This window comes from Tenrec ecaudatus, chromosome 9 (assembly GCF_050624435.1).
Source record: "Tenrec ecaudatus isolate mTenEca1 chromosome 9, mTenEca1.hap1, whole genome shotgun sequence".
NCBI classification, from domain to species: domain Eukaryota; kingdom Metazoa; phylum Chordata; class Mammalia; order Afrosoricida; family Tenrecidae; genus Tenrec; species Tenrec ecaudatus.
In genome coordinates, this window is record NC_134538.1 from 37291039 (window position 1) to 37316456 (window position 25418).

At 48.7% G+C, this 25418-nt stretch overlaps 1 protein-coding gene across 1 annotated transcript; it reads right to left on the minus strand.

Moving 5' to 3' along the window:
• Positions 1 to 2329: 2329 nt before the first annotated feature.
• Positions 2330 to 13647, minus strand: LOC142456739 (arpin-like). Its single transcript, XM_075557973.1, has 6 exons — positions 13396 to 13647; positions 11811 to 11886; positions 8967 to 9099; positions 5091 to 5297; positions 4329 to 4492; positions 2330 to 3056 (listed from the first exon to the last, which is right to left on the minus strand). Exons 1-6 carry the CDS (start codon positions 13641 to 13643, stop codon positions 3048 to 3050), a joined length of 837 nt encoding a protein of 278 aa, XP_075414088.1. The 5' UTR covers positions 13644 to 13647; the 3' UTR covers positions 2330 to 3047.
• Between the last annotated feature and the right edge of the window lie 11771 nt (positions 13648 to 25418).

Below are 25418 nucleotides of genomic sequence, written 5' to 3' on the forward strand. Positions count from 1 at the left end.
TTCCAAGACAGACACGTTTGTCCTTTTGATAGACTGCGGTATCTTCGGTATTCCTTTCCAGCACAATTCAAACATGTAGATTATTTTTCGATCTTCCTTATTCAGTGTCCAACTCTCACATGCCCATGAAGCATTTAGAAATGCCACGGCTTGGGTCAGGCGCACCTTAGTCCTCGAAGTAACATTTTTGCTTTTCAACACTCTAAAGATGTCTCGGGGGAGCAAAGTTACGCAGAAGAATGCATCATTTTGATCTCTTGACTTCCAGGCGGCCAGCTAACGTATGAATCCTAAGCCTCATGGCCATTAAGTTGAGCCGAGTCATAAATAGGTTGGAGGACAAACAAATGTTTGAACTATGACAGTGAACCCTGGACATACAATATTAATTATTCACCTATTGATAACAACAGAGGTGGGCCCGCTGGGAAAGATTAGCTGTCAAGGTTCTGAGCAAGCCCCCTGCAGTCTGGGATGACAACCCTGTTTCATAGAACTCTGTGCCCTCCACTCTTCAGTAGGAGAGCACAGGGAAGGAGCAGAAGTCTTGCCTCACTGTGTTAGTCCAGGTAGACTAAAGAAACAAATTCATAGACACTCATTTGTGTGTAAGAGAGAGCTTTATATCAAAGAGCAATTGCACATTAAGAAAACATCCCAGCCCAGTCCAAATCAAGTCCATAAGTCCAATATTAGCCCATATGTCCAATACCAATCTATAAATTCCTCTTCAGATTCACAAAACACAACCAATGATGCCTAATGCAGGACTCATAGGCCAGTGGGTGGCAAGTCTTATGGATCCAGTGGCGGTGGAAGCATCTCAGCACTAGCAGGGGTCTCCACGTGCCTCCTCCAGCTCCAGGGCTCTAGCCTAACTCCATGTGTCTTGTCATCAGGAATACAGAGAGTGAGTTTCTCCTGCCTCCAGTGAGCTATTTATCTCCATCGCACAGGCTGAACTCCACCCCTTAGCAAGTTGACAGATTATGTAACCGCCACATTCACACAACTCTAGATTTGAGTTCTGGCTCTGTTGCTTAGTAGCTGAGTGACTTTGGCTCGGCTGCTCAATCTCTCTGAAGCCTCGTTCTTCCTCTGTAATATACACACAGAAGCCGAAAGGTGTGATCATTAATATTGGCATTGCCGCCAAATGGCCTGGGTTTGAAGTCCTCTCCTACATATGCAGGGCCTTCAGAAAGTTTGTGGGAAAAGTGTATTCGCTTTCCATTCCATTTCCCCCCCCAGCTTTTTTGAAGCCCTTCATATTGGTTATGAAGCTGCTGAGCTTCAGTTTCATATGAGAAAAATTGAGCTAATAATCATAGGTACTCCTGGAATTGCTGTGGAAATTACAAATAAGATCGTGCCAGTTCCCAGCACAGTGCCAGCACACGGGGGCACTCACAGAGGGCGGCTGGAGCTATTATCACAGAAAGCATCTGGCATGGTCGCCCAGGTGGAATCTAATTGATGCTGATTCAAGGAAATCACAGGTGTGTCAATTCAGACTACGTTCCATAAGGTTTTCAATGACTAATTCTTCAGAAGTAAATTTCCAGGCCAGTCTTCCAAGTAGCCTTGCAGTAGACTTGAATGTTCAACCTTTCAGTTAGCAGCCAAGTGTGTGATCTGTTTGTGCCACACAGGGACTCCTTGACACATTGAGCTTCCGAAACTGAATCCCTATGGGAGCAGACAGTCTTATCGTTCTCCCTTGGAGCGGCTGGTGGGTTTGAACCACTGACTTTGCTGTTAGCAGCCGGCAGTGCCACTAGGGCTCCTTCTTGATATATTAACCAAGTCCAACCCAACCACTGCTATCAATTTGATTCCAACGTCCGAGACTATGGATCCTCACATCAAGCACTCACCATTACCCAGCCCAGTCCGACGCACAGTGACCTATGGGGCAGGGTGGAGCTTCCAGGCTGTAACGCTGTACGGGAGTAGAAAGCCTTCATCTTTCTCCTGAGGAGCAGTTTTGTAACTACTGACCTTGGAGTTAGCAGCCCAAAGCATAACCCACTAGGGAACCCCGACTCCTTGTCATCTTAATTCACCATCGTTGTGAGCTCACCGCCACCCCCTGTCTTTCCTCAAGTCAAGCAAGGTCCATCTACGTGCCCCCCAGTCCTTACTCCTCCTTAGGACATGTACACTTAACTCCCTCTCGCTCCTCGGATCTGCATTTGGGTACACTAGCCAGCAAGGCAAAGTTCAAGAACAACGAGAAATGGGAGTCCTTCCAATCGGGACGCTACTCAGCTGGAACACTGTTTACGTGACAAGAACTCAGCACGCTGGAAGAATTCTTTTCTGAAAATTTACTTGTTTATTAAAAAGTTCCCAAGGTACAAAACAACAACAGAAGTGTTTTCAAAAACGCAGCCTGGCAGAGTGAGTCTGAGAGATGGGGAGTGAGAGTGCACACTGTTGGCCTCGCAGAGAACAGCATTCACCAAGAACCAGCCCAGGAAGGAAGCAGCAGACAGGAAACTCAGAGGGGGCACAGGATCAGTGGATGGAAGCAGGGACAGGGACAAGGAGGCTGGGAGCAGGAGAGCAGAGGCTGCAATGCAGAGTGTGGGGCTTGGGACGGTGTGGGTGTGTGGAAAGAAAGCAGGAAGAATCGCAGGCACAGAGAAAAGTGCCCCCTGGAAACTTCCCCCTCCATTCTGACCAATGGATGCTCCCCAACTCTGCACCAAGACCAAGCCAGTTCATCTCAGACTGCCCCAGACTTGTCTACCACCTGTCTCTCAAAATAAGTTCCAGATCATGGGCCAGGATGGAAAAGGTCTAAGAAGACTAGATTCTCACCCAGGGAGGGTCCTTCCCTGAGCCACTGTATGCCCCCACCCCCACGAGAGGAGCTTATCCAAAGGGTGTTCCAAGATGGGGGTAGGAAGGATCAGGTAAGGCTGATTCAGGTGGATTGCTCTTTGTCTTCAGCTCCAGAGTGGAAGTGGGTGGAAGAACCTCTCAACAGCGCCACAGCAGGTTCTGGTGGGGCCCTGGAGGCCTGCTGTCCTCCATGAACTTCAGGCATCCTGGGGAAACCCAAGGGGGCAGAGACACAAAGAGAGAGCTCTTAGTAAAAGCATGTTAGTGAGTCTTTGGGTAAACAGCTTCTCTTCCTTAGGCTCGCCCTGGAGCCAGGCCGGCAGCTCTCAGTGATTTTGCAGTCCAGATCCCCCGTCCCAAGACAAAAGAGAATCCAGACTCTCGATTCTATCTGGCCTTGCTTTCTCTGTCACCCCCAAATAAATAAATAGATAGATAGATAGATAAAAAGCATCTTTATCACCTAGATAAATGGCTCATTTTCCTGTTGGGAAACATTTTTGTTTTTACTGTTCAAATTGGGGCCTTTGATAGCGATTCAAATCTTTGAGTGAAATACAGTTTAGGAAAACAACCCAACTGTGAAGAGCCTGCAGCCTGATGCTAAACCAGGAGGCTGACCCAGGGGGAAAAACTAGTGAGGAGCAACCCAGTCACTTCCCAGCTACTTCAAACAAGAAGCCAATCACTCATGCGCCTGCACCACGGCCCGGCCTGACCCGGCCCGGCTAATGCAATCACTTGCAGTGGAAATGCTTGAGAGATTTACTGGCCTTTGCAGGCTCTCCTCAGTACCCCTTTCTTCCAATCCTCCTGGTTTCCTTACATCTTTGGGGCATACATGCAGACAGACCCAGCTCGGAAAGGTTCCAGGTCAAACTGTCTCCCCTGCGACATCTATTTTTGGGGCTGCAACCTGCCTTTCCTGTTCTTATGTTAATGAGAAAATCCAACGTAGGGTGGATCCTAAACCCAATCACTTCTGAGTTACGAAAGTAGCCACAGCGGCACTCATGCAAAGACATGCCAAGGGACACGGACAGCGGTCAATGGACGCTGCGCACTAAGAGATTCACAGAAGGGTCTACCTGCCAGGCCCGGTTTGGATGCAGAGCCTCCAAAGGGGAGCACATTCACATCTGCTCTTGAAGCCATTCGCGGATGGGGCTTCTGTTCGGGCAGCACCAGATACTGAGACGGAGGGTGTGCCCCCGGAACCTTGTAGGAATGTTTCTGGTGCGTGGATGTAGGGTGCCCTGGAGTCCATTGTGACTCAGCAACGCCACAAGCAGCGGAACGGGGACACTGCCCGTCCAGGTCCCCCTCACCGTGGCTGTCAGGCTTGGGCTCACCCCTCAGAATTCCATGAGGAGCTTATCACGACCGATAAACGAGCTGCTGTCCTCCCCTCGTCCCACAACACTACCCGAAGAGAGGAGCACTCCAAGGCCAGGTCCACAGCCGTCTCCCGGACCTACCCACTCCTCGTCCTCTGCGCCGTCTCCCTGCTCGCGGGCCTCCGCAGTGGCCCCTTCTGAAGACTTCTGGGCCATGATGTTGTCTGTCCAGGAAGTGCCTGTCTTTCCATCCCCAGCAAAATTACATCTGGTCACGGTTCCTGCCTCCAGTTTGGCTAATGACTCTGAAAGAAGAAGAGAAGCTGAATGGCCTTCTGCCTTGCGTGGGAAACACTGCGGGGAAGGGGAGGGCTTCGTCTGGGGTGGGGGGTCCTGTGGGACTCGATTCAGCCTTTGTCCTCTGTACTGTCTCAGCCAGGGTGTGGTGAGGGAGTCTCTGAGTGGTTCTCAGCCTTCCTAATGCCGCGACCCTTTTGTACAGTTCATGTTGTGGGGACCCCCCTAACCAGAAAATTATTTTCATTGCTACTTCATATCTGTCATTTTGCTACTGTTATAAATTGGACAACCCCTGTGAAAGGGTCATTTGAACCCCAAAGGGGTCACGACCCACAGGTTGAGAACCACTGCACTAGATTACTAGGCTATAAGGCTGCTCACAAGAACCATGGGCTTGGACAACACTCTGGAATCCAGGGCATCCAGGCCAAGACCCCAAAGGCATGTGTCCAGGAATTTTAAAATAAATATCAAGTGACTTGGGGCCCACCGAGACTGGACTAGCCAGTGGCCATGAGCTCCGAGGAAAGGCTCAGGAAGGGGACCAGGAGTCCTCAACTCCCACACAAGAAGTTATGTCAGCAGGAAGGCTGTACTGCTCACCCAGGAAGGGGCCATCTCCCCGCGTTTTCAGCCGTAACCCGGCCCCCAGCTCGAGCTCCATCACTTCCATCTGTGCCTCGGGCATCCAGAAGGCCACGGTCTGGTCTGGGGTGAGGCTCGCCGTCAGTGCCAGCAGCTCTGGCTTATTGACCAGCTCCTTCAGCGCCTCGGGGGTGAGCCTGTCCGTGTCCCCCTTGGCTTCTACCTCTGCAGATAGACAGCATTGGATGGGTTATTATCGATTCACTTACAGAAACAAAAACACACACTCACTGCCATCGAATTAAGCTTGGCTCAAAGCTACCCTGCAGGACAGGGGAGACCTGCTCCTGTGGCTTCCTGGGGCTGTGAATCTTACAAGAGCAGAAAGCCTCAGTTTTCTCCTTCGGAGTGACTGGTGGGTTTGAACTGCTGGACTTGTGGTTAAGTAGCCCAAGGCATAATCCACTATGTCACCAAGACTCCTGAAGTTCTTACAAAGGGCTTATGTTTATCTTTTCTTTCTTCTTTTTTTCCCCTTTACGTTTCTTTTGATTTCTGTTCCTGAGAATATGAGGGTAAGTCAAAAAACATGGCTAGAAAGTCATAGAAAATGTTCTTCAAGAGAAACATCAAATCGCGAAGCTACCGTTTTCTCAGTATGTCGTCCACACTTAGGTCCACCCTCTTCGGAAGGTGGCGCTTCCATCTCCCAGACATTCTGCATTCTCTGATTTACACCAGGGCAAAATGGCAGCTTTGGCCTTCTTGGGGTCTCAAATCATTCTTCTTTGAAATATCCTTTTGAGTTTGGGAAACAAAAGGACGCCTGAAGGGGCCATACCAGGGGTAGGGCCATGGGTAGATGGGGTAAGGCACCCCAATGAGATTTTCACAAGCCATTCTGCTACCCTCAAAGACGGAGCAGCTGCACGGCTGATGGGTAAAATTACCCCTTGGTCCAACTTCCTTGGCCTTTTCCTCACCACTGTGGTTTTCAATTTTCTGAAATCCTCCTCAAAATAAGTTCCGCAATCACCAGGTCTGAGAAAATCTACCAATATGACCTCTTTGGAATCCAAAAATTTCGGCACTAGAACTTCTCAGCTGATCTCTCTGCCTTCATTTCACTGGCCCCGCAGCTCCCTCAGAAGCCACCGTTTTGATTGGCGCACGCCGCTCGCTCGGGACTGGACTGGCAGCGGCAAGGCTCGTCCTCAGGAGCTTCAGCTTTGTTGGAAAGATCAGCCCTTCGAGCCAGCCCATCTTCATGCAGTGCTTTTAGAAACCGTTCAACCCAAAGCTTGATCACTTACCACTGAAAACGCCGAGCCAGTGAGAGCTCAACTCCAAGAGCTACCTTAACAATGGTCATCCCATAGTCTTCGACCAGTGTCTGCTCTTCGGACGCTGTTTCTTCATTCACCGGGTTGACTGTCTTCCCTCTTGGGGTTCATTTCGTAAATTTTTCCAGCATTCCTCAAAATTCTTGGTGCTTCTAAAAACTATTGTTTTACGTAGGACAGCCTATCTATGTTACGAAGCTTCGGTGATTTTAGAAGATGTTCATCTAAGTTTTGCTAAAAATCTTATATTAGCCCTGACCTCAAAATGGTTTTTCCTGACATAGAAGTATGCCTTTTGCTGAAGGTACCTCACGAAACTAAGACGATATTACTACGAGAACTTATCTGCCACCAGTCATCAGTCATTGCTCGTATGAACTGGAACCCCAACCAGCAATTCAGTGACATTGATTACATTCTTCAAGTTGTGGCGCCATGCCCGGCCTCCTTTTCCCCAAGTGTCCCTTCTGCATCACCATAAACTCACTGCCCGCCCCCATGCTTCTTGTCTAATCCACAAGAGTAGCTGTTGTCAATTTAATACCCTATAGATCAGCAGTTCTCAACTTGTGGGTCGCGACCCCCTGAGGGTCGAATGACCCTTTCACAGGGGTATCCCAATTATAACAGTAGCAAAATTACATTTTTCCATAATTATGAAGTAGCAATGAAAATATGGCTGGAGGTCACCTCAACATGAGGAACTGTATGAAAGGGTCATGGCAGTAGGAAGGTTGAGAACCACTGATCTAGATTGATCTTGACTGATCAGACTGCTCAAAACAGTCTTCACTAAAAAACTTTCGGGGATACCTATGTTTGGTTTCAGGTTTCAAGATGATCTCAGGGCCCTGGGCTCAGGGGTTCATCTAGCCTCCATGGCTCCAGAAAGTCTGGAGTCCCTGAGAATTTGAACTTCTGATCCATATAATCCCTGTTTAGATCAGGATTCCTGTAGTGTCTTTGAGGAATCAGCTGTTCGGTAATGGTCGCTGTGCACGCTCCAGTTCTGGTCTCATGGCAAAGGGGGCAGTTGTTCATGGAGTTAGCCAGCTACCCCTTCCATTCCTCCTCCTATGCCCGACTCTCCTCCTCCCTCTGCTACTCCCACAGAGCGTCTTTTGTGACTGAGTGCTCTAGATGCCTTGCCTCAGTCACCCCTCACAGACTGCACAGCAGGCCTGTGGGTACTCATGAATCTGAGCTTAGAGAAAATTACTTCATTGCCCTGCGCCTGAAAAGGAGGGAGAAAATGTGCCTGTTTGACAGGACTGACAGCAGCTGTAAACGAAATGAGGCCTGTAAAGCATGTGTCAGCACAGTATCTTCCTGACCAGTAAATCTCAGTGAGGGTTACTCCATCTTTAAGATTCCCATGTTACAGATGAGAAAACCTGTGCTCAGAGAAGTTAAGTTACTGCTCTAAGATCACACAACGAGTCAGTCTCCAAACTCACTACAGAATTCTGCCTTCCCCCTGAAACCATGGAGGCCAGGCAGGGATCTCTCCAGATCCTGAGTCTTACTGCTTTGGGGAGAGGTAGGGAGGATCTGCTGAAGCAGGAACAAACTTTAGTGGTCTCCAGATGCTCTACGGATTCCCTCTTACTGGAAGTTTCTCCTGACTTACATGGTTACAAGGGCGGAAGAACCCCAAAGCAGCAGGTCAGGCAGCAGGCTGCTGGCTCGCAGGGTTTTGGGGGTTGTTGTTATTGTTAGGTGTTCTCGAGCCGGCTCCGACTCACAGTGACCTTATAGAACGGAACGCGGCCCCGTCCTGGACCAGCCTCACAATAGCTGCTAAGGTTGAGCCCATTGTTGCTGCCACTGTGTTAATTCATCTCACTGAGGGTCTTCTTTTTCACTGACACCACTTTACCAAGCACGATACTCTCCTCTTGGGGGCTATTGTCTCCTCATAACATGTCCAAAGTACACAAGATAAAAGTCTAGACATCGTCCCTTCTACAGAGCATCCTGGTTTTACTTCTTTCAAGACAATTTGATTTGTTCTTCTGGAAGTCCATGGTATAGTCAATATGTTTGCCAATGCCATAATTCAAAATGGAAGCTAACAAATCCCAAAATCGGCAAGTCAGATGAAAGGCTGCTGGCTCAAGTCCCCAGACCAGGAGGTCAGAGGATGACAAATCAGATACAGGATCAAGAAAGGGTAGGCTTTGCCAAAACATCTACAGCTGTTGGATGCAGGCCATTCCCACAAGGGAATAAATGCCTCTTCCAATGGATTGACCACTCACATCAGATCACAAAATGGAGACTGTTTACTTAGTGTTTATCAAACCACTAAGAAGCATGACCTAAAAAGATGGACACAACCAGTTAAGAGTCCAGAGCCAGGTCATGGGTGGTCTTGTAGCCTGTAGGAGAAGATGGAAGGGAAATAGAAAGCTAGACAGGACCCTGGTCCCAAGGTAGCTTCAAGGCTAACCATCCTGGGAAGATATTATCTAGGGGCTGAGAGGTTCAGGGGCCAAGGAAGAACGCCCTGTGGGAGGGCCCTGAGGGAGAAGGGTGGAAGGATACCTACTGTACGATGACATGAGGAAGCCCGTGTTCACCTTCTTTGTAGCGCTGAAGTTGGGTTCAAGTTCATTTCCCTTGGGGTCAAATTTGCGGCGGTGGATGCTGCTGGGCTGGACATACAACACGTAGTAGCGTTCCTGTGGTCCGGCAGAGAGAGAATGAGGAGGCTGCCATCACTGTGCTCACCTCAACACACAACGCCCCTGGGCTCTGGGCGTGGCCCTCCTCAACCTCACCTTAACCCTCAAGTCCCACCTCAGCTCTAAAAAATATTCAAGCTGGGCTGATGTCCCCCATTCAAATATTCATTCATTTATTCATTCATGTGTTCAGTAGAGCACACAATGAGCCCTGGTGGTGTAGTGGGTTGCATGTTGGGCTGCTGACCACAAGGTCAGCGGTTCGAAATCACCAGCCACTCTATAGGAGAAAGTGGAGGCTTTCTACTCCTGGAAGCAGTTACACTCTCTGAAACTCACAGGGGGCAGTTTTACTCTGTCCTACAGGCCTGGTATGAGTCAGAATCTACTAGATGGCTGCGAGTTGAGGTTTAGAGGTCCATAGTAGGGTGGGCACAAGGCCTGCACATGACCAGGATAGAAAGTACATGCAAAAATCCATGAGCCAAGCACAAAGCATGAAGCACCCCGAACACCATAAAGCAGAAGTGGATACAGCCAACGTGTCATGGGAAAGGTACTGAGAAAGACCTTGGGCCCAGTGGCCCCTCTGCCTCTTCCAACAGATTCATGACCTGGAACAAATCACTCCCATCCTCCCAAGCTCCAGGATCCTCTGCGAGCCAGGGGTGAAGTGATGGCTACCCTTAGGAATGCTGCAAGGCTTCAATGGGATCCTGGGGAGGAGCAAGCACGGTGTTAAGCGGGAAGCGAACCCTAGCTGCTATTTGCCGGCTAGTCTAACAAGAAAAGGCCAACGCATGATGCCAGCAGACTGATGAAGAGATGCCCACTTCCTGGGAGAGCTGAGGAAGGTGAAGTCTCAGAGAGCAGAGAGACCTGCAAGTGCAGAGGTAAGGGACTAGAATAGATATTAAACACAAGACAGGTACACAGAAATCTAGAGTCCCACCTACAGTGGAGCGCCTTGAGCCACTTGGCCAAGACCTGGGGAAGCCGAGGCTAGGAAGGCAAGCGTGATCAGTTGGAGGCAGATCCCCAGTTGGCATTGGGAGCTTATCTGGTAAATAAGAAGGAATCCTTCGGAGCAGCAAAGACCCCAGAGGGTCTCTCAGGAAACAAGTTGGCAACAGGGCAGGAATGAGCTTTGGAGCGAGGGGCAGTCAGAAGGGGTAGGTCGGAGAGCCCATCACGACGGACTGGCATTCCTGAGGATCTAGCCGAGGTGAGTGGATATGGATGAGGGAGGTCAGGAATGGCCAAGGGAGGAGCTCGACCTGACTGGACATTGCTTTTTTAGCTCTAGCTTCACCAAGAAACTTGGAGGAAGCAAGTTTGGAGCGGGCTGAGGAGAGCACCCTGCCTGCCTGGGCACAAGTCAGCCCTAGCAGAAGTTCGGCCTCAGCATGGGCGTGCACATGGACTCTCCTGAGAAGGTTGGCTCAGGACTCCAGATTGGCTTGGCCAGGAAGGGCGAAGCAAAGCATTTCTTGGCATCAAAGTAGTGGGGGGCTGGGAGGGGGGGGCGTTCTCATGGGGTAGAGAGAAAGGCTCTGGGTAGCACCATTGGCCACCTTGACAGGGTGCTACTATCAACGAGTCACCTTGTCAACATATCCGGGCCATGCCATGGGGTGGCGCGGACACTCAGAACAAGCAGCATCCGCTGGAGGCAGCCGTTCAGTTGGCGCTCTGGGTTGGGATTCTATTTGGCAGACAGGCAGGGATCCTTTGGCGCAGCAACGAGCGACAGCAAAGAGATGGCTGTGTAAGATGTCACCTTGGACATGAGAGAGAGCAACAGTGGCAGGGGCTCCAAGGAGATGGGAAGTCACTAACTGTCAACAACGGAGAGGTCACATGAAGCGTGGAAATAAAAGCCCAGAAAACAGCAGCCCTCTCCCATAGTCCCTGCCACCAATGTGCACCCAGTGGAGATCCAGGTCCACACAGGTGACCTGCTGTGTAAACGCCCAACATTCTTAGATGCCCAGTCGCAAACAGCAATTAAAAAAGATGAGTCGGTGCCAAGAGCCGCCCTGCTTCTATAGAGCTGCAAACAACAAACGTAGCGGTACATTTATGATAACCCACTCCCAAGGGCTGGCATGCGCACAACTGCCCAGGATCAGAGCTGGTACCCAGGAGGGGTGAGGTCGTTGGTTGCCCTCTCTGACCTTGCCTGCTACTTTGAGGCAGTGGGAAGTACCAGGCCAGAGGGAAGGGATCTGGGCCCTAGACTCTAAGAACAAAGAGCCAGCCACCCATCCTGCCTTCCTCCCCTCCTCTACTCCATGCCCAGCAAGGCTCCTGGCCCCATTCCTTTCATAAGTCACCCCTGCAGGCCCTCCTCAGGGCATCCACAAGCTGAGTCCTGAAGCATCCACCTCACCCCTTCCTGCTTTCAGGCTCCCAATCTCAGCCCAATCACACTATCTGGGTCCAGGGCCTGGTCTGTTTTCTGAGCTACGACCCGGGCCTTTCCTCCTGGCCACACACTGCCCAGCATGGCCTGAATGGATCCCTTCCCATCTTCAGCCACATTTGGTTGGTGTTGGTATTGGGACACATCTCCCAACAACCCGTGCACCACTCAGTGAAGAAGCTGCATCCCTCCCCAGTCCTCGGCACTGGCAGAGCCTGGAGCAGGGAGTGACTTCTGGAAGGACTAAAGCCAGCGCTGAGCTGCCACCCCAGAAGCAGCGCACCTTCCTGCCGTGGGTATCCAAGATGCTGTGCCGTGACACATCCACCAGCTCTCCCTCCAGCAGGACCCCGTTGCCCCTGAGACAAGAGGAAGAGAAGGGATGGGTCAGCTCTGCCAGAAAATAGCCCCCTTCCAGTGTGATGGCCCAAGATCCGCGAAGCAAGATCCTGACCTGTGGGGGTGGGGGGATGGGGGGCGGTGGGAGGGGTGGATTTTATTATCCCAGAGTGGGTGTGCAAGTGAGGGCACTACCAGAGGGCAGTGCTGTTGAGACCAAGCAATGGGCCCCCCTGCAGAGCCCAGAACTCAGTCTTACATACAATAGGCAGAGAACACATTCAGCACTCCCCACTACTCCTCAGGTGACAAAGACCGTGGGCACGAAGGGTTTTTGTAAACTATCAAAATGTTTACTACATATAAAGGATGTTGCCTTTTTATTAACCGAAAAACAATTTTGGGCGGGGGGGGGGTGTTTCTAAAGGGCTATCTATGATCATCCCTTCTCATTGACTTTAAAGCCGTGCATATATTTCTGTTGTCATTCACATCACATAGGGGACGACCTAATGACTCAGGGCCATCAAGTTTGACCCCTAGTGACCCTCTCGAACAGGACAGAACTGCCCCCTGTGGGTTTCCCAGACTGTCAATGTCTTCAGGAGTGGAAAGCCTCAACTTTCCCCTGAGCAGTCGGTGGTTTTGAACTCTGACCTTGGGTTAGCAGCATACTACGCCAGCAGTGCTCCTCAACAACCTAACACGGAAGTGGTTGGTGGAGCTGGAGAAACGGGGATGCGGGGACTTAGGATTTTCCTGACCAGACTGAGATGGCAGGGTGGCCTGTGAGATCAGCTGAACCCCAGGTTTTCTGGTTCCACTCTGCATAAAATCAGAACCGGAGGCTCCCTCTTTGGGAATGCAGAAATGGGAGAGAGGCTGACAAGGTGTGTGGGGTGGGGGGAGGAAATCACGATTGGAAAACAACTCTTATTTTGTCACAACCACCACATACAAAACAGGAGGTAGCATTTGGGTTTCAGGCAGTCTTGGTGGCACAATGGTTAAGGCACTTGGCTGCTAAAAGAAAACAGGGGCCCACCGGCTGTTCCAAAGGAAAAGGCTGGGCAGCCTGCTTCCTGAAGACTGACAGCGTCAGGACACACGGGGCGGTTCTACTCCGTGCTCCCAGGTCGCTGTGCGCGGGATCGGCTCCCGGCAGGGGTGTGAGTGGCGTGTCAGTTTGACTGGAAGGGCTCCTTTGCTTTTAGGATCTGGATATCCGCCGGGGCGGGCTCTCCTGCACCCAACTCTGCCCTGGACTCGCCAACTCCCACCGGCACCCCAAGGGCGCGGTCCTTTCTAGAGGGGGTGGGCACGCGTGCAAAGGCCCGCGCTGGAGGAGGGACAGAGGTCGGGACAGGTCCGAGCCCGCGGGCAAGCCGGCCTGTGGCCCTGCGCATCTTTGTCTCAGGGGGTGCAGCTCGGGCTGCGGGGCGCGGGCCCGAGAGGGCAATCTGGGCACCCCAATCTTCCCTTCCTCCGTGCCACCCGCAGCCTGGGGAGTTGGTGGCGGCGGGGCCTACCCCCGGTGGGCGCCGGGGTCCCAGGCGGCGGGCAGCCGCGCGCTCCGCACCGCCTTGTGCCGGAGGGCGCCGTCCTGGTAGATGCGGCTCATGGCCGCGCCGGGAGGCCCGAGGCGCGAGCCGGCTCCCGGGAGCAGAGGCGCGGGGCGGAGAGTGGCGGAGACGCGCCGGGCCGGGGCTGCGGGTCCGGGAAGGGCGCGGCTCCGCTCGGGCGCGCCCGGGCGGGATTTAAAGGAGCCGAGCCCCATTCCCTCCGGCCCGGCGCGCTGGGAGCGGGCTTCCTGCGCGACGCCCATCGCGGGTTAGGGACCTGCGTCCGCGGGCTCAGGGTACTTTCCCTCCTTCCCTGCGAGGGGAGGGAGGCCCTTGTCCCAACACATGCACAAAGGAGATATGTAGGAGGATGGGTTTGGGGGGAGCAGGAATGGGGAAGAGGGGGACAGCCCTCAGGAATGACGCTATGCCGACCTGTGCCCTCTCGTGGTCCCACAGTGGCTGAGGAAGGGGCTCCAGAGCTCTGGGACAAATAACTCTGAGCCTGGGAACCTGAGCAAGGATTGGATGCAGCTGTGTGCGCTTGGACAGACTCCTCAACCTCTCTGCGCCCACGCTCCTTCTTCTGTAAAAGGGGGTTGGATGAGTTTACCACTGCCCATCCCTTCCTGTGCTGGCACAGTGGCCCTCAGGTTGAGGCAGAGAGAAGGCAGAATCGTTTTTCAAACCTGTCCTGGGAGTGAGCCCAGGAGTGTGTGGGGCTATTCAGGGAGACCTTGTTCTGGCCGAAGGGCTCTTTCAAAGGGAGGTAGCCAGACAGTGTGAGAGCGCTGTGTGCCCTCCCCCTCTCACCTCAGGGTTTCCGTGGGCCCCAGACAACAGCCATCCTCCCCCTCCCCCCAAATAAATATCCTTGTAGTTAGACAAAGATCTTGGTGTCTTATTGACAATGTGGAGGCATTTGCGTAGATCAGAACATTGGGACATGGGTAACATTGTAAAGCACTGTCATTCCAGAACATCTATTGTGCTCATGTGGAACCTGTAGCCAGGGACAGTTGTTGGACCAGAACAAGGGGAGACCGTGTGATTTCAATTCACCAAAGAAAGGTCAAGACATTGGGAGGTTTGATGAGATAGTGAATATACAACAGATGATTTGCTCTGTAAACCTTCACCTACTTCACACTGAAAAGTTCAATTAAAAAGAAAACCAGGAAAGGTGTATGCCAGGGGTGTACATTTCACCATACTCACTCTGTTTGCTGAAGAGATAGCATGTGAAGCTAGACCATGTGCAGAAGACTATGGCATCGGGATTGGAGGAAGACTCACTAGCAAGCTGTGATTTGAAGGTGACACAATCTTGTTGAAAGCAAAAAGGACTTGATGAAGATCAGAGAGGACAGCCTTCAATATGAATGATGTTTCAATTTAAAGAAAACAAGGAGCCCTGGGTGGCCTAATGGTTACAAGTTCGTCTGCTAACTGCAAGGTCAGTAGTTTGAAACCATCAGCCACTCCGCAGGAGAAAGATGGGGCTTTCTACTCCTGTACAGAGTTACAGTCTCAGAAGCCCACAGGGACTGCTCTACCCTGCCCTGTCGGGTTGCTATGAGTCAGCACCAACTGGAGTTGTGGTTGTTGTTGTAAAGAAAAGAAGATTCCTTCCTGGACCAATAAACAACATCATGATAAATGGAGAAGAGACTGAAGTTGTCCAGGATTGCATTTTCCTGGGATTCACAATCGAGGTCTGCGAAAGTCAGGAAACCCAATCACGTATTGCATTGGGGAAATCTGCTCCTCAAAGCATGAAAAAGCAAAAATGCCATGTTGAAGATTAAGGTGCGTCTGCCCTGTTAGATTTCTGGGTTGGTTTACCTTGGCTCTTCTCAACGCTGAAAGAATTCATGGGGCAGAAGCACTTTCATAATCCGAGTTACTTTTAGGAGGGAAAGGGGAGTTTCAGGTATTACAGTCTCAAAGGGTACCCACTATCTCTGGAAAGCATGCAAAGCTGAGAGGAGGTTGTGCAAGATTTCCCCACTGAAGAAGGCCACTTCCGGAGAGCGCTAAAACCCACGTGAAACCAGTGTCAGAAGCAGCGAGTGGAACCAGAGCGTGGTGCCAGCAGAGCAGAACCACCAAGAGACACACAGCTGGCCCTGCTGCTATCCCCTCCTACATTCCTTGAGGGGGCGTGGTTGTGGGTATTACCATGCCTGATGGCTAAGTTCATGGGCACCTGTGAGGTTGACCTGTGAAGGCTGACCTGCGCCTGCACCTAAGTAGGTGAGTGTAGTCTGCGCATGCTCCGTTTCAGGAGCATGCTATATTCAGGACTACGCGTGTGATGTATTATGTCCCAGGATCTGAGCAAGGTCCGCTTTGAATTGTCCCCTCGGACGTCTAATGTGAGCCTGATTCCTTTCCCACCCCTTTATTGTGGCATGACCAGCTAATTTTCGCTTAGGGTAGGCGTTTGGTGGAGTCAACCCCCTGATCCCTAATCTGGCGACCTGTCAGACCCATGCCATGCTCTTTTCCGTTGCCTTGGATGCCTTTGGAAGCTGGACAATGAATAATGCAGATCAAAGAAGAATTGATGCCTTTGAGCTCTGGCGCTGGTGAAGAATGATACTACGAACTCCCAGAAGAATAAACAAACCTCTGTTGGATGAGCACCAGCATGTCCTTAGCATTGGGGATGGTGAGACTTTGTTCCCATGTTTTGGATATTTGTAGCCATTTAATTTTTTGTTAACTTGAAGCTATTAATCAGGTCACAGCCTGATGCTGCTGCTTTGAGGGGGTAAGAAAGAGAGTGAGGCTCTTCTCTCTCTTCTCTCTGGCTCTTCGCTTCCTCCTGGCTGGGACTTCACTGAGTCTGCCTCCAAGAGTGACCCCATGTGAGCTGCTGACCTGGAGAACTGTCAGCGTCCTGTGACATATCCCCTGACCTTGGATCCATATGACTCAGCACCCACTGGCCTGTGAGCTCCCTGCTTCCCACTTCACTGCTGCAGCTCTGTGAGTCTGCAGAGGGCTTGGCTAGCATCAGACCCATGGACTTGAGTTGGACTGGGCTGGGGCGCCTTCTGGATATCAAGTTCCCTTTTATATGTAAATGAGCATCACTGGTTTTACTTCTCCTGCAAACCCAACCTAATACAGACACGTTCAGGAGAGGCCGATCTCTGGAGAAGGACATCAGGCTCGATAGAGTGGAGGCTCAGCGAAAAAGAGGAAGCGCCTCAATGAGATGGGTTGACGCCGTGGCTGCGACAATGGGCTCACACATAATGACAGTTGTGAGACTGGCACAGAACCTGGCAGTGCTTCGTTCCGCCGAAAGTCCAACAACATACATATGCATACGCATATGTCAGCAGAAAGAAAAAGGAACTTTCAGGTCAAAGAAATTATTTTGATATATACTATTCATCTTGATGCCAATAGTGATGAAATATAACTTTTAAATCTTTTAGTGTATGTTGTACATATTTGTTATGTGGAGATCTATGAAAATTATATGTCTGTAATATATGTATATAATTCATATAATTTTCTTCTATGTGTAGGCCAATGTGTATGTAACATAGAAGTTAAGTGCCCTGGGGTCAATTCCGGCTCTTAGAACCGCTATGTACAACAGACTGAAGCTCTGCCAGGCCCTGTGCCATCCTCACAATTGGCCCGTCATTTCTAGGCTTGGCCCCACTGTTGCAGCCCCTGTGTGTCCATCCAGCTCACTGACGATCTTCCTCTTTTTTTTTTTTTTGGCTTCTCTTCTACTTTACCAAGCGCAATGTCCTTCTCCAGAGTCTGGTCTCTCCTGAGAACATGTCCAAAGTCCGTGAGACGAAGTCTTGCCATCCGCACTTCCAAGGGGCACTCTGGCTGTGCTTCTTTCAGACAGATCCGTCCGTCCTTCTGGCAGTTCCTGGTGTGGTCACTATTCTCTGCCAACACCATCTTCGAATGCAACCATTTGTTCTCGGGTTTTTCTTTCTCAAGGGAGACCCAGCTACTGTACCTCCTGGGTAAGTTAGCCCAACCCCTGGCTGACCTCTCTGCCTTCTCAGTAAAAGGCAGAGAAGGAGGAAACAGAAGAGTCCTGCAGGAGCCCTCAGGGCACAGCTAGTCCTTCCTGGGCCCTCCTGCCCCCAAACACTCCCAGGCTGATTCCCTGGCTATATTGCCCTCCTCCTACCTTCCTTCTGTGTCATCTTCCCCTACACCGTGGCTCCAAATTTAAGCAGCCAGTTAAGACTGTTTAATTAAACTGAAAGAAGACTTAAATTCCATCCTTCAGTCTTACTGGCCACGTTTGGAAGGCTCAGTACGTACCAACAAACAGCCAGTCGTTACCGTATTGGACAGTGCAGATTCAGAAGCTGCCCATCACTGCAGGAAGTTCTGTAGGACAAACCAAAAACTCACTGCCACCGAGTTCATTCTGACCCACGGTGACTCCATAGCGCAGGATGGGCTTCTGAGAAGGTAACTTTACAGGAGTAGAAAGCCTCATCTCGCTCCTGCAGAGAGCTGGGTGGATTTGAAGGGGTGACCTTGTTTGCAGACCAACTCGCCACCAATGCTGGAAAGCACTACACTTGGGAAGACCAATCTCCTCTGGGTCGCAGGTTCTGCAACTTTGCTGCGTCAGCTCACTAGGTGGACCAGGCACCACCAAGGCAGAGAAATCTAAATGAACCAGGAAGCATTTAAAATAGAACTTTGTTAGATTTTTTTTGCATTTAACTTTGCAGTTTATGTTCTCGTAGGACACCTGGCAGAGCCATGACTAAGCGCTTGATGACTAACTGAAAGGTCAGTGGTTCAAACCCCCCAGCTGCTCTGTGAGGGAAGATGGGACAATCTGTTCCTGGTAAGTGGCAGCCTTGGAAACCCTCTGGGGGCAGTTCCACTCTGTCCTGTAGGGCCACTCTACACTGGAATCGGCTCAATGGCACAATTTAACTTTAAGCCAAACGCCCTGAGGTGTAACATCTGTCTGGAAACACAGCATGCAGGTATGTCCTGAGAGTAGCATTCGGCATTCATATTCAACAACGGAGTCCTCTTGTTCTGAATATGGAGTCATCACATTTCCCTTGAGACTTATTTTTAAGAAAGCAAATGTTTTGAGAATGAAGATGGCAACAGGTATACAAATGTGCTTGACACAAAGGATGGATGTATGGATTGTTATAAGCATTGCGTGAGCCCCCAATAATAAAACAACAGCAATTTATTTTTGTTTTTGAAATTATTGTTGGCACAAATGGAATTTCGGCTACAAAAACGTAAGCTTTGGACCCCTCTGTGCCATGGGGGAACTGACAGTGTGTTCACACGAGTATGTATGCTTTGTGACATTTTCAATGGTAAGTAGTTTTGCTGAAGTTGAGACCACTCTCTTTTCTTTGCCAAGAGGTCTCCTTTGCTTCATGTCAAGCGAGATAGTTAGTTTATTGTGCCAGCCTGGCCGATAAACACAAGTGAGATTAATTGAAGGGCAGAGAGATAAATGGCTTGGTGAGTCTCGCTTTTATTGTCTCTTGCTCTTTGATCATCTGACCAGCTGTGCTTGTTCTGTGTCTCAATTTACAGGCTACACTACCTGTGGGATGATGAGCCGGTGGACTGTGTCGCTTTAAATTGAGGTCCCTTTAAGACCACATGATTGGAATGCACATCTCTGGAGCTGAGGACTGATGGTTAGTGACAGTTGGGGACCTGCCTTGCTGTTTGTTGCCTGGGGATATATAGCCCAGCTCTCTCTACAGAGGACGAACTGGTGGCCCTCAAGACTTGAAGGACTGCCAGTGTCTCACAACTCTCTCACGGGAGTGAGTTGCACTGAGCCATTTGTACTGCTTTATAATTTCACTGTTCATTTCTTGTGTTATCTATCTATCTTTATAAATATATATATATAATTACTAGCAATCTGGTTTTGTTTCTCTAGAGAACCCTGTGTAACACATCAAGTGACATTAGAGTGAGATTTGGGTGAAGGGACATTAAGAAGAGGAACATGTCATATGCAGTCCCTGGGTGGTGCAAATGATTAATGGTCTTTACTGCCAAAGGTTGGAGGTTTCACTCCATCTAGAGCCCCTCAGAAGAAAGGCCTGGCCATCTATTCCCCCTATGGAGCTTAGTTCTTCTCTGACACACATCAAAACCAACCCGGCAGCAGCTGACACAAGAAGGTTTCATTTGGGTTAGTGGGATATAAGGGCATTTTTGTGTCATGTCCATACATGGTTAGCTTGTTGCCAGCTGTGCTACGGTGGTAAGAATTCCAGGAATACTTGGCCACACTCTGTGCTGACTCATCTGATGCTGTGCCCCAAAGGAGTGAAGCTAGAGCTGGAAATATGCCCTAGAGCGAGTGCCTCCCTTACACTGGGCTATGTGGGCAGTGGAAAGGAGCCAGGCTTGAGACCACGGGGGCCATGGAGCTGGTATGCAGAACACTCCTCCTGGCCTCAGACATGAGAAATTCTTCATGCAGCTTTTGGCTCTCAATGACCCTGATCAAATCGAAGCTCTCTCAGGAATTGTCTCACTAAAGCTGTGCACGTGTGCGTAGCAGTGAAACAAAGAGGGAGTGCATTGGTGTGTGGAGTCGTAGGCTTTATGCATGAGATCACATCTTACCATATCTGACACATCTTGTCCTGACAAAGCCTGGTGGTTCCAGGAGAAATCGCATGCTCACTTGTGGGGAAATAGCCGGAAGGAAAATATAGATACATGCTTACATACACACGCACCAGAGAGCAGGGAGCCACAAAACAAAGGAGGCACTCAATAGAGAAAGCATAACATAAAACAAGATGCCAGAGTGAGGACTACACCCACCCATCATATTGCATCAATAAATGCAAAGGGAGTAAGCCTCGTTTTGAAAGAAAATCTATCCTATGCCTTTGTAGCAGACATGTCTTAATGCCACGTCAGAGCCTCTCAGCTTCACGTGTCTAGAGCCTTTGGCCACTTATCCTGTCCTAGCCTCTGCCGCAGCGTCCAGTGCGTTCCAACCCACAGCGACTCTATGAACAACAACGGGACACACTGCTCAGTCCTGGGCCAGCCTCACAACTGTTCTCTGAGACCATTGTTGCAGCCACTGGGTCAGCCCATCTTGGCCAGAGCCTTCCTCCTTTTTGCTGTCCCTTGGCTTTACCAAGCATGATGCCCTTCTCCAGAGACTGCCCTCCCCTGACATGTCCAGAGTATATGAACCTAAGTCTCACCATCCTTGCCTCTAAGGAGGATTCTGACTTCATCCAAGACACATTTGTTGGTTCTTTTGGCAGTCTGTGGTACGTTTTATTTTGTTTTACCTTTTTTGTTTTAATTTTTTAAATTAATTAAAAATCATTTTATCGGGGGCTTGTACAACTCATCACAATCCATCCATCCATCCATCCATTGTGTCAAGCACATTTATACATCTCTAGCCATCCTTATTCTAAAAACATTTGTTTTCTACTTGAGCCCTTGGTATCAGCTCCTTCCTCCCCACTCCCTTCCCACTCCCTCCTCCCTCATGAACCCTTGATAACTTGTAAATTATTATTATTTTGTCATGTCTTACATCCTCTGACATCTCCCTTCACCCACTTTTCTGTTGTCCATCCCCCAGGGAGGAAGTTATATGTAGATCCTTGTAATCAGTTCTCCCTTTCCACCCCATCCTCCCTCCACCTTCCTGGTATCGCCACTCTCACCACTGGTCCTGAAGGGATTATCTGTTCTGCATTCCATGTGTTTCCAGTTCTTATCTGTACCAGTGAATAGCTGGATTTGTAAGGTAGAATTGGGATCATGATAGTGTGTGTGTGTGTGTGTGTGTGTGTGTGTGTGTGTGTGTGTAATCATTAAAGAACTAGAGGAAAGATGTATGTTTCATCATTGCTACACTGCACCCTGACTAGCTCATTTCCTCCCTGAGACCCTTCTGTAAGGGGATGTCCAGTTGCCTACAGATGGGTCTTGGGTCCCAATCTGCACTCTGCCTCATTCACAATGATATGATGTTTTGTTCTTTGATGCCTGATATCTGATCCATACCTGAGCTAGATGGTCGCTTGTTTACCTTCAAGCCTTTAAGACCCCAGATGCTATATCTTTTGATAGCTGGGCACCATCAGCTTCCTTCACCACATTTGCTTATGCACCTGCTAGTCCATGGTACCTTCAATATTCTTCACCAGCACCATAAATCAAATGCATCAATTCTTCTTTGGTCTTCCTTATTCAATGTACAACTTGCATTAAGTGTGTATGAGGCAATTGAAAACACCCTGGCTTGGATAAGGAACACTTTAGTCCTCAAAGTAACATCCTTAAATTAAAAATTTTAAAAAAGTAACATCCTTGCTTTTCAATACTTGAAAGAGGTCTTGTGCAGCCAATTTACCTAATGCAATGTGTCGTTGGATCTCTTGACTGCTGCTTCCATATGTATTGATTGTGTGTCCAAGCAAGACAAAATCCCCGATAACTGACATTTTTCCTTCATTTGTCACGCTGTTACCTACAGGTCCAGTTGTGGAGATTTTGGTTTTCTTTACATTGAGTTGTAATCCACACTGAGAACTGTAGCCTTTGATCTTCACCAGCAAGTGCTTCCAGTCCTCATTTCAGCAAGCCAGTGTGTGCCATCTGCATATCTCAGGTTGTTAGTGAGCCTTTCCTAATCCTAATGCCACATCCTTCTTCATGATCCACCTTCTCTGATTATTTGCTCAGCATACAGATTGAATCAGCATGGAGAGAGGATACAACCCTGAAGCACACCTTTCCCGATTTTAAACCATACAGTATTCCCTTGTTCTAGTCACACAACTGCCTCTCAATCCATGTATAAATTTTCCATAAGCAAAATGAAATGTTCTGGAATTCCCATTTATTTCAAGACTATCCATAGTTTGTTATGATCCACACAGTTGAATGCCTTGGCACAGTCAATAAAACACAAGTAAACATCTTTTCGGTTTTCTCTGCTTTCAGCCAAGATCCATTTGCCATATCCCCTGATATGTCCCAATGATATACCCCTTGTTTCAAGATCTCTTCTGAATCCAGCCTGAACTAGTAGCTCCTTATCAATGGACTGCTGCAACAATTGTTGAATGATCTTCAAAATAATTTTACTTACATGTGATATCAGTAATATTGTTCTATAATGTGAGCATTCTGTTCAGTCACCTTCCATTGGAATGAGTGCGAATACGTACCTCTTCCAATGAGTTGACCAAGTAGCTGTCATCCAAATTTCCTGGCATAGACCAGTAAGTGTTTTCCGTGTTTTGTCAGCTTGTTGAAACATTTCAACGAGCGTTCCATCCATTTTTGGAGCCTTATTTTCGGTTAATGCTTTCAGTGCAGCTTGAACTTCTTCCTTCAGCCCCATTGGTTCTTGCTCTTGAAATGGTGGATTGTTAACTAGTTCTTTTTGGTACAATGATTTTGAATATGCTTTCCATCTTATTTTGATGCTTCCTGCCTCATCTTTTACCATGGAATCTTTCAGTATTGCAACTCAAGACTTGATTTTTTTTCTCCCTTGAGTTCTTTTAGTTTAAGATATGCACGTGTTCTTCCTTTTTGGTTTGTCCATTTCATGATAATATTTGACTGTCTTCTCAAGCTGCCCTTTGAAATTTCCCATCCAGCTCTTTACTTCACGGTTTCTTCCATTTGATTGAGCTACTCTTCCGTTAAATTCAAATTTCAGAGTTTTGTCTGACATCAGTTTGAGCTTTTATCTCTTTCCTGTCTTTTTAATGGTCACTAAATATTCTTGTTTTGCTTCCACAGCTCATCAGATCTTCTGTCATTAGTGGTCAATGTTTTTTAGATGTTCTCAAAATTCAGATGAGATAGACTCAAGATCTTATTTAGACTCTGGTGGACTTGCTCCAGTCTTTAGTTTTATCCTGAACTTCCCATATAAGCAATGGATGGTGTGTGTTCCACAATGTGTTAGACCGGATTGACTAGAGAAATAAATCCAGATGTACTCATATGTGTATAAAAGAGAGTTTTATAGGAAAAAGCAATTGGATATTGAGAAAACATCCCAGCCCAGTCCTGATCAAGTTCATAAGTCTGATATTAGCCCATATGTCTGATACTAGTCCATATATTCCTCTTCAGACTCACACAGTACATGATGAAATGATGCCAAATGCAGGAAGATCATAGGCCGGTGGGTGAAAAGTCTTGTGGGTCCAATGACAGTGAAAGTGTCTCAGTGCTGGCTCTTCAACAGGAAGGTGAAGCAGAGAGAGAATGTGGCCGGCCTCCCAGGAGAAAGAGAGGAAGTTCCCAGAATCCTCATAAGAAGGCCACACCCACAAGGAAGCATCATCAGGCTAATTGACAGGCTAGACTACACCCCTTCACTCTTAATATCCTCAAGTTGACACAAGATTATGTAACTACCACACACAGTCATCCCTTGGCCTGGTTTTACCTGCTCATACAGAGCTTCTCCATCACATCCTGTCACAGATGTAGTTAATTTGATTTCTGTGTATTCTATATGAAGAAGTCCATGTAGATAGTTGTTGAAAAAGGGATTTGTGACGAATAAGTCACTGGTCTTGCAATGTCTGTCATGAGATCTCCAGCTTTATTTCTATCGCCAAGACCTTATTTTACAACTGCTGTTCCTTCCTGTGTTTCCAACATTTGCATTCCAATTGCCAGTAATTATCAATACATCTTGATTGCATGTTTGATCAATTTCAGACTAAAACTATGGCAGAATTCTTCAATTTTTTTCATCACTAGCTTTGCTGGTTGGTGCATACATTTGAATAATAGTCATATTGATTGGATTTCCTTGAAGTGGGGACAGATGTAATCCTATCACAGACAGCATTGTACTTCAAGATAGATCTTGAAATGCCCTTTTTGGTGATGGACCCAACACCATTCCTCTTGACCATGTCATTCCCGGCGTAGTAAACCATATGATTTTCTGATTAAAAATGGCCAATACCAGTCCATGGCAGCTCCCTAACACCTAGGAAATCCATATTCATGTTCCATTTCACTTTGATGACTTCCAATTTTCCTAGATTCAGATTGCTTATATTCCAAGTTCCAATTATTAGATTTTTACAGCTGTTTCTTCTCATTTTGAGTTGTGCCCCGTCAATAAACGAAGGCCCCAGTGGTTTTATTCTCACAGACTTTACTCCATTCATGTCATTCTGGTTGACCCTCCTTTGAGCAGGCAGCTCATCGACGGTCATATTCTGAGGGCTTTCTGACCTAAGTTCTGTCCTCCAGCACTGTTTCTGACAAAGTTTTGCTTCTATCCATTTGGCCTTGGGTGTCTGACAATTTTTCAATGCTGTTCACAGGTGTGCAGTGACCGATTCCTCTGAAGTGGACAGCTGATTCCTTCTTCGTAGGCTTCTTAGCCTGGAAGCTCCACTGAAACCTGTTTACTCTGGTGATACTGCTGGAATCAGGAATATCACAGACAGCATTATACTTCAGGACCCATCTTTAAATGTCCTTTTGGACAATGGATCCATTTCTCTTGAATGAGTCACTCAATCCCTGTGAGGGCGTGTCCATCTGGGTCTCAAAGAACCTGGGTATAGATGGCTTGAAAGCAAGAGGAAACACATTCCTTTAATAAATTAACAGATGGTATATGGTCCAAACTGTAAACAAAATATGATCATATCAAGACATCCCAGAAGAGGAACCACGTTACAGATGGAAGAAAGCTCTTTCTATTTCTCCAGATATCTTCAGTGAACTCTGTCTGGTTTTCTCTCCACCACTTGGCCTGGTGAAATAGGTTGCTTGCTCTCAACACTACCGGCTGACCTCTGTGAAAGCAACCTGCGGCATTGGCAAGAGCACAGACTCCACCGTGGTTAATAGGCAGCCTCGGGGGGGTTTGTCAGTCTAGTGTCTGATGAGCCCAAGAGTCCACGGACATTTGACGGCTCGCAGGTCTTGTCCACATGCAGGAG

Bases quoted from the DNA above. Each gene is read 5' to 3' on its own strand.
- LOC142456739 (XM_075557973.1), bottom strand. From the start codon at position 13,643: ATGGGGCTCGGCTCCTTTAAATCCCGCCCGGGCGCGCCCGAGCGGAGC. The intron at 11,887-13,395 runs GTAGGCCCCGCC...CTCTTGTCTCAG, and splicing joins GACCCCGGCGCCCACCGGGG to GGGCAACGGGGTCCTGCTGG. The intron at 4,493-5,090 runs GTGAGCAGTACA...TTCTTCTTTCAG, and splicing joins GGGAGATGGCCCCTTCCTGG to AGTCATTAGCCAAACTGGAG.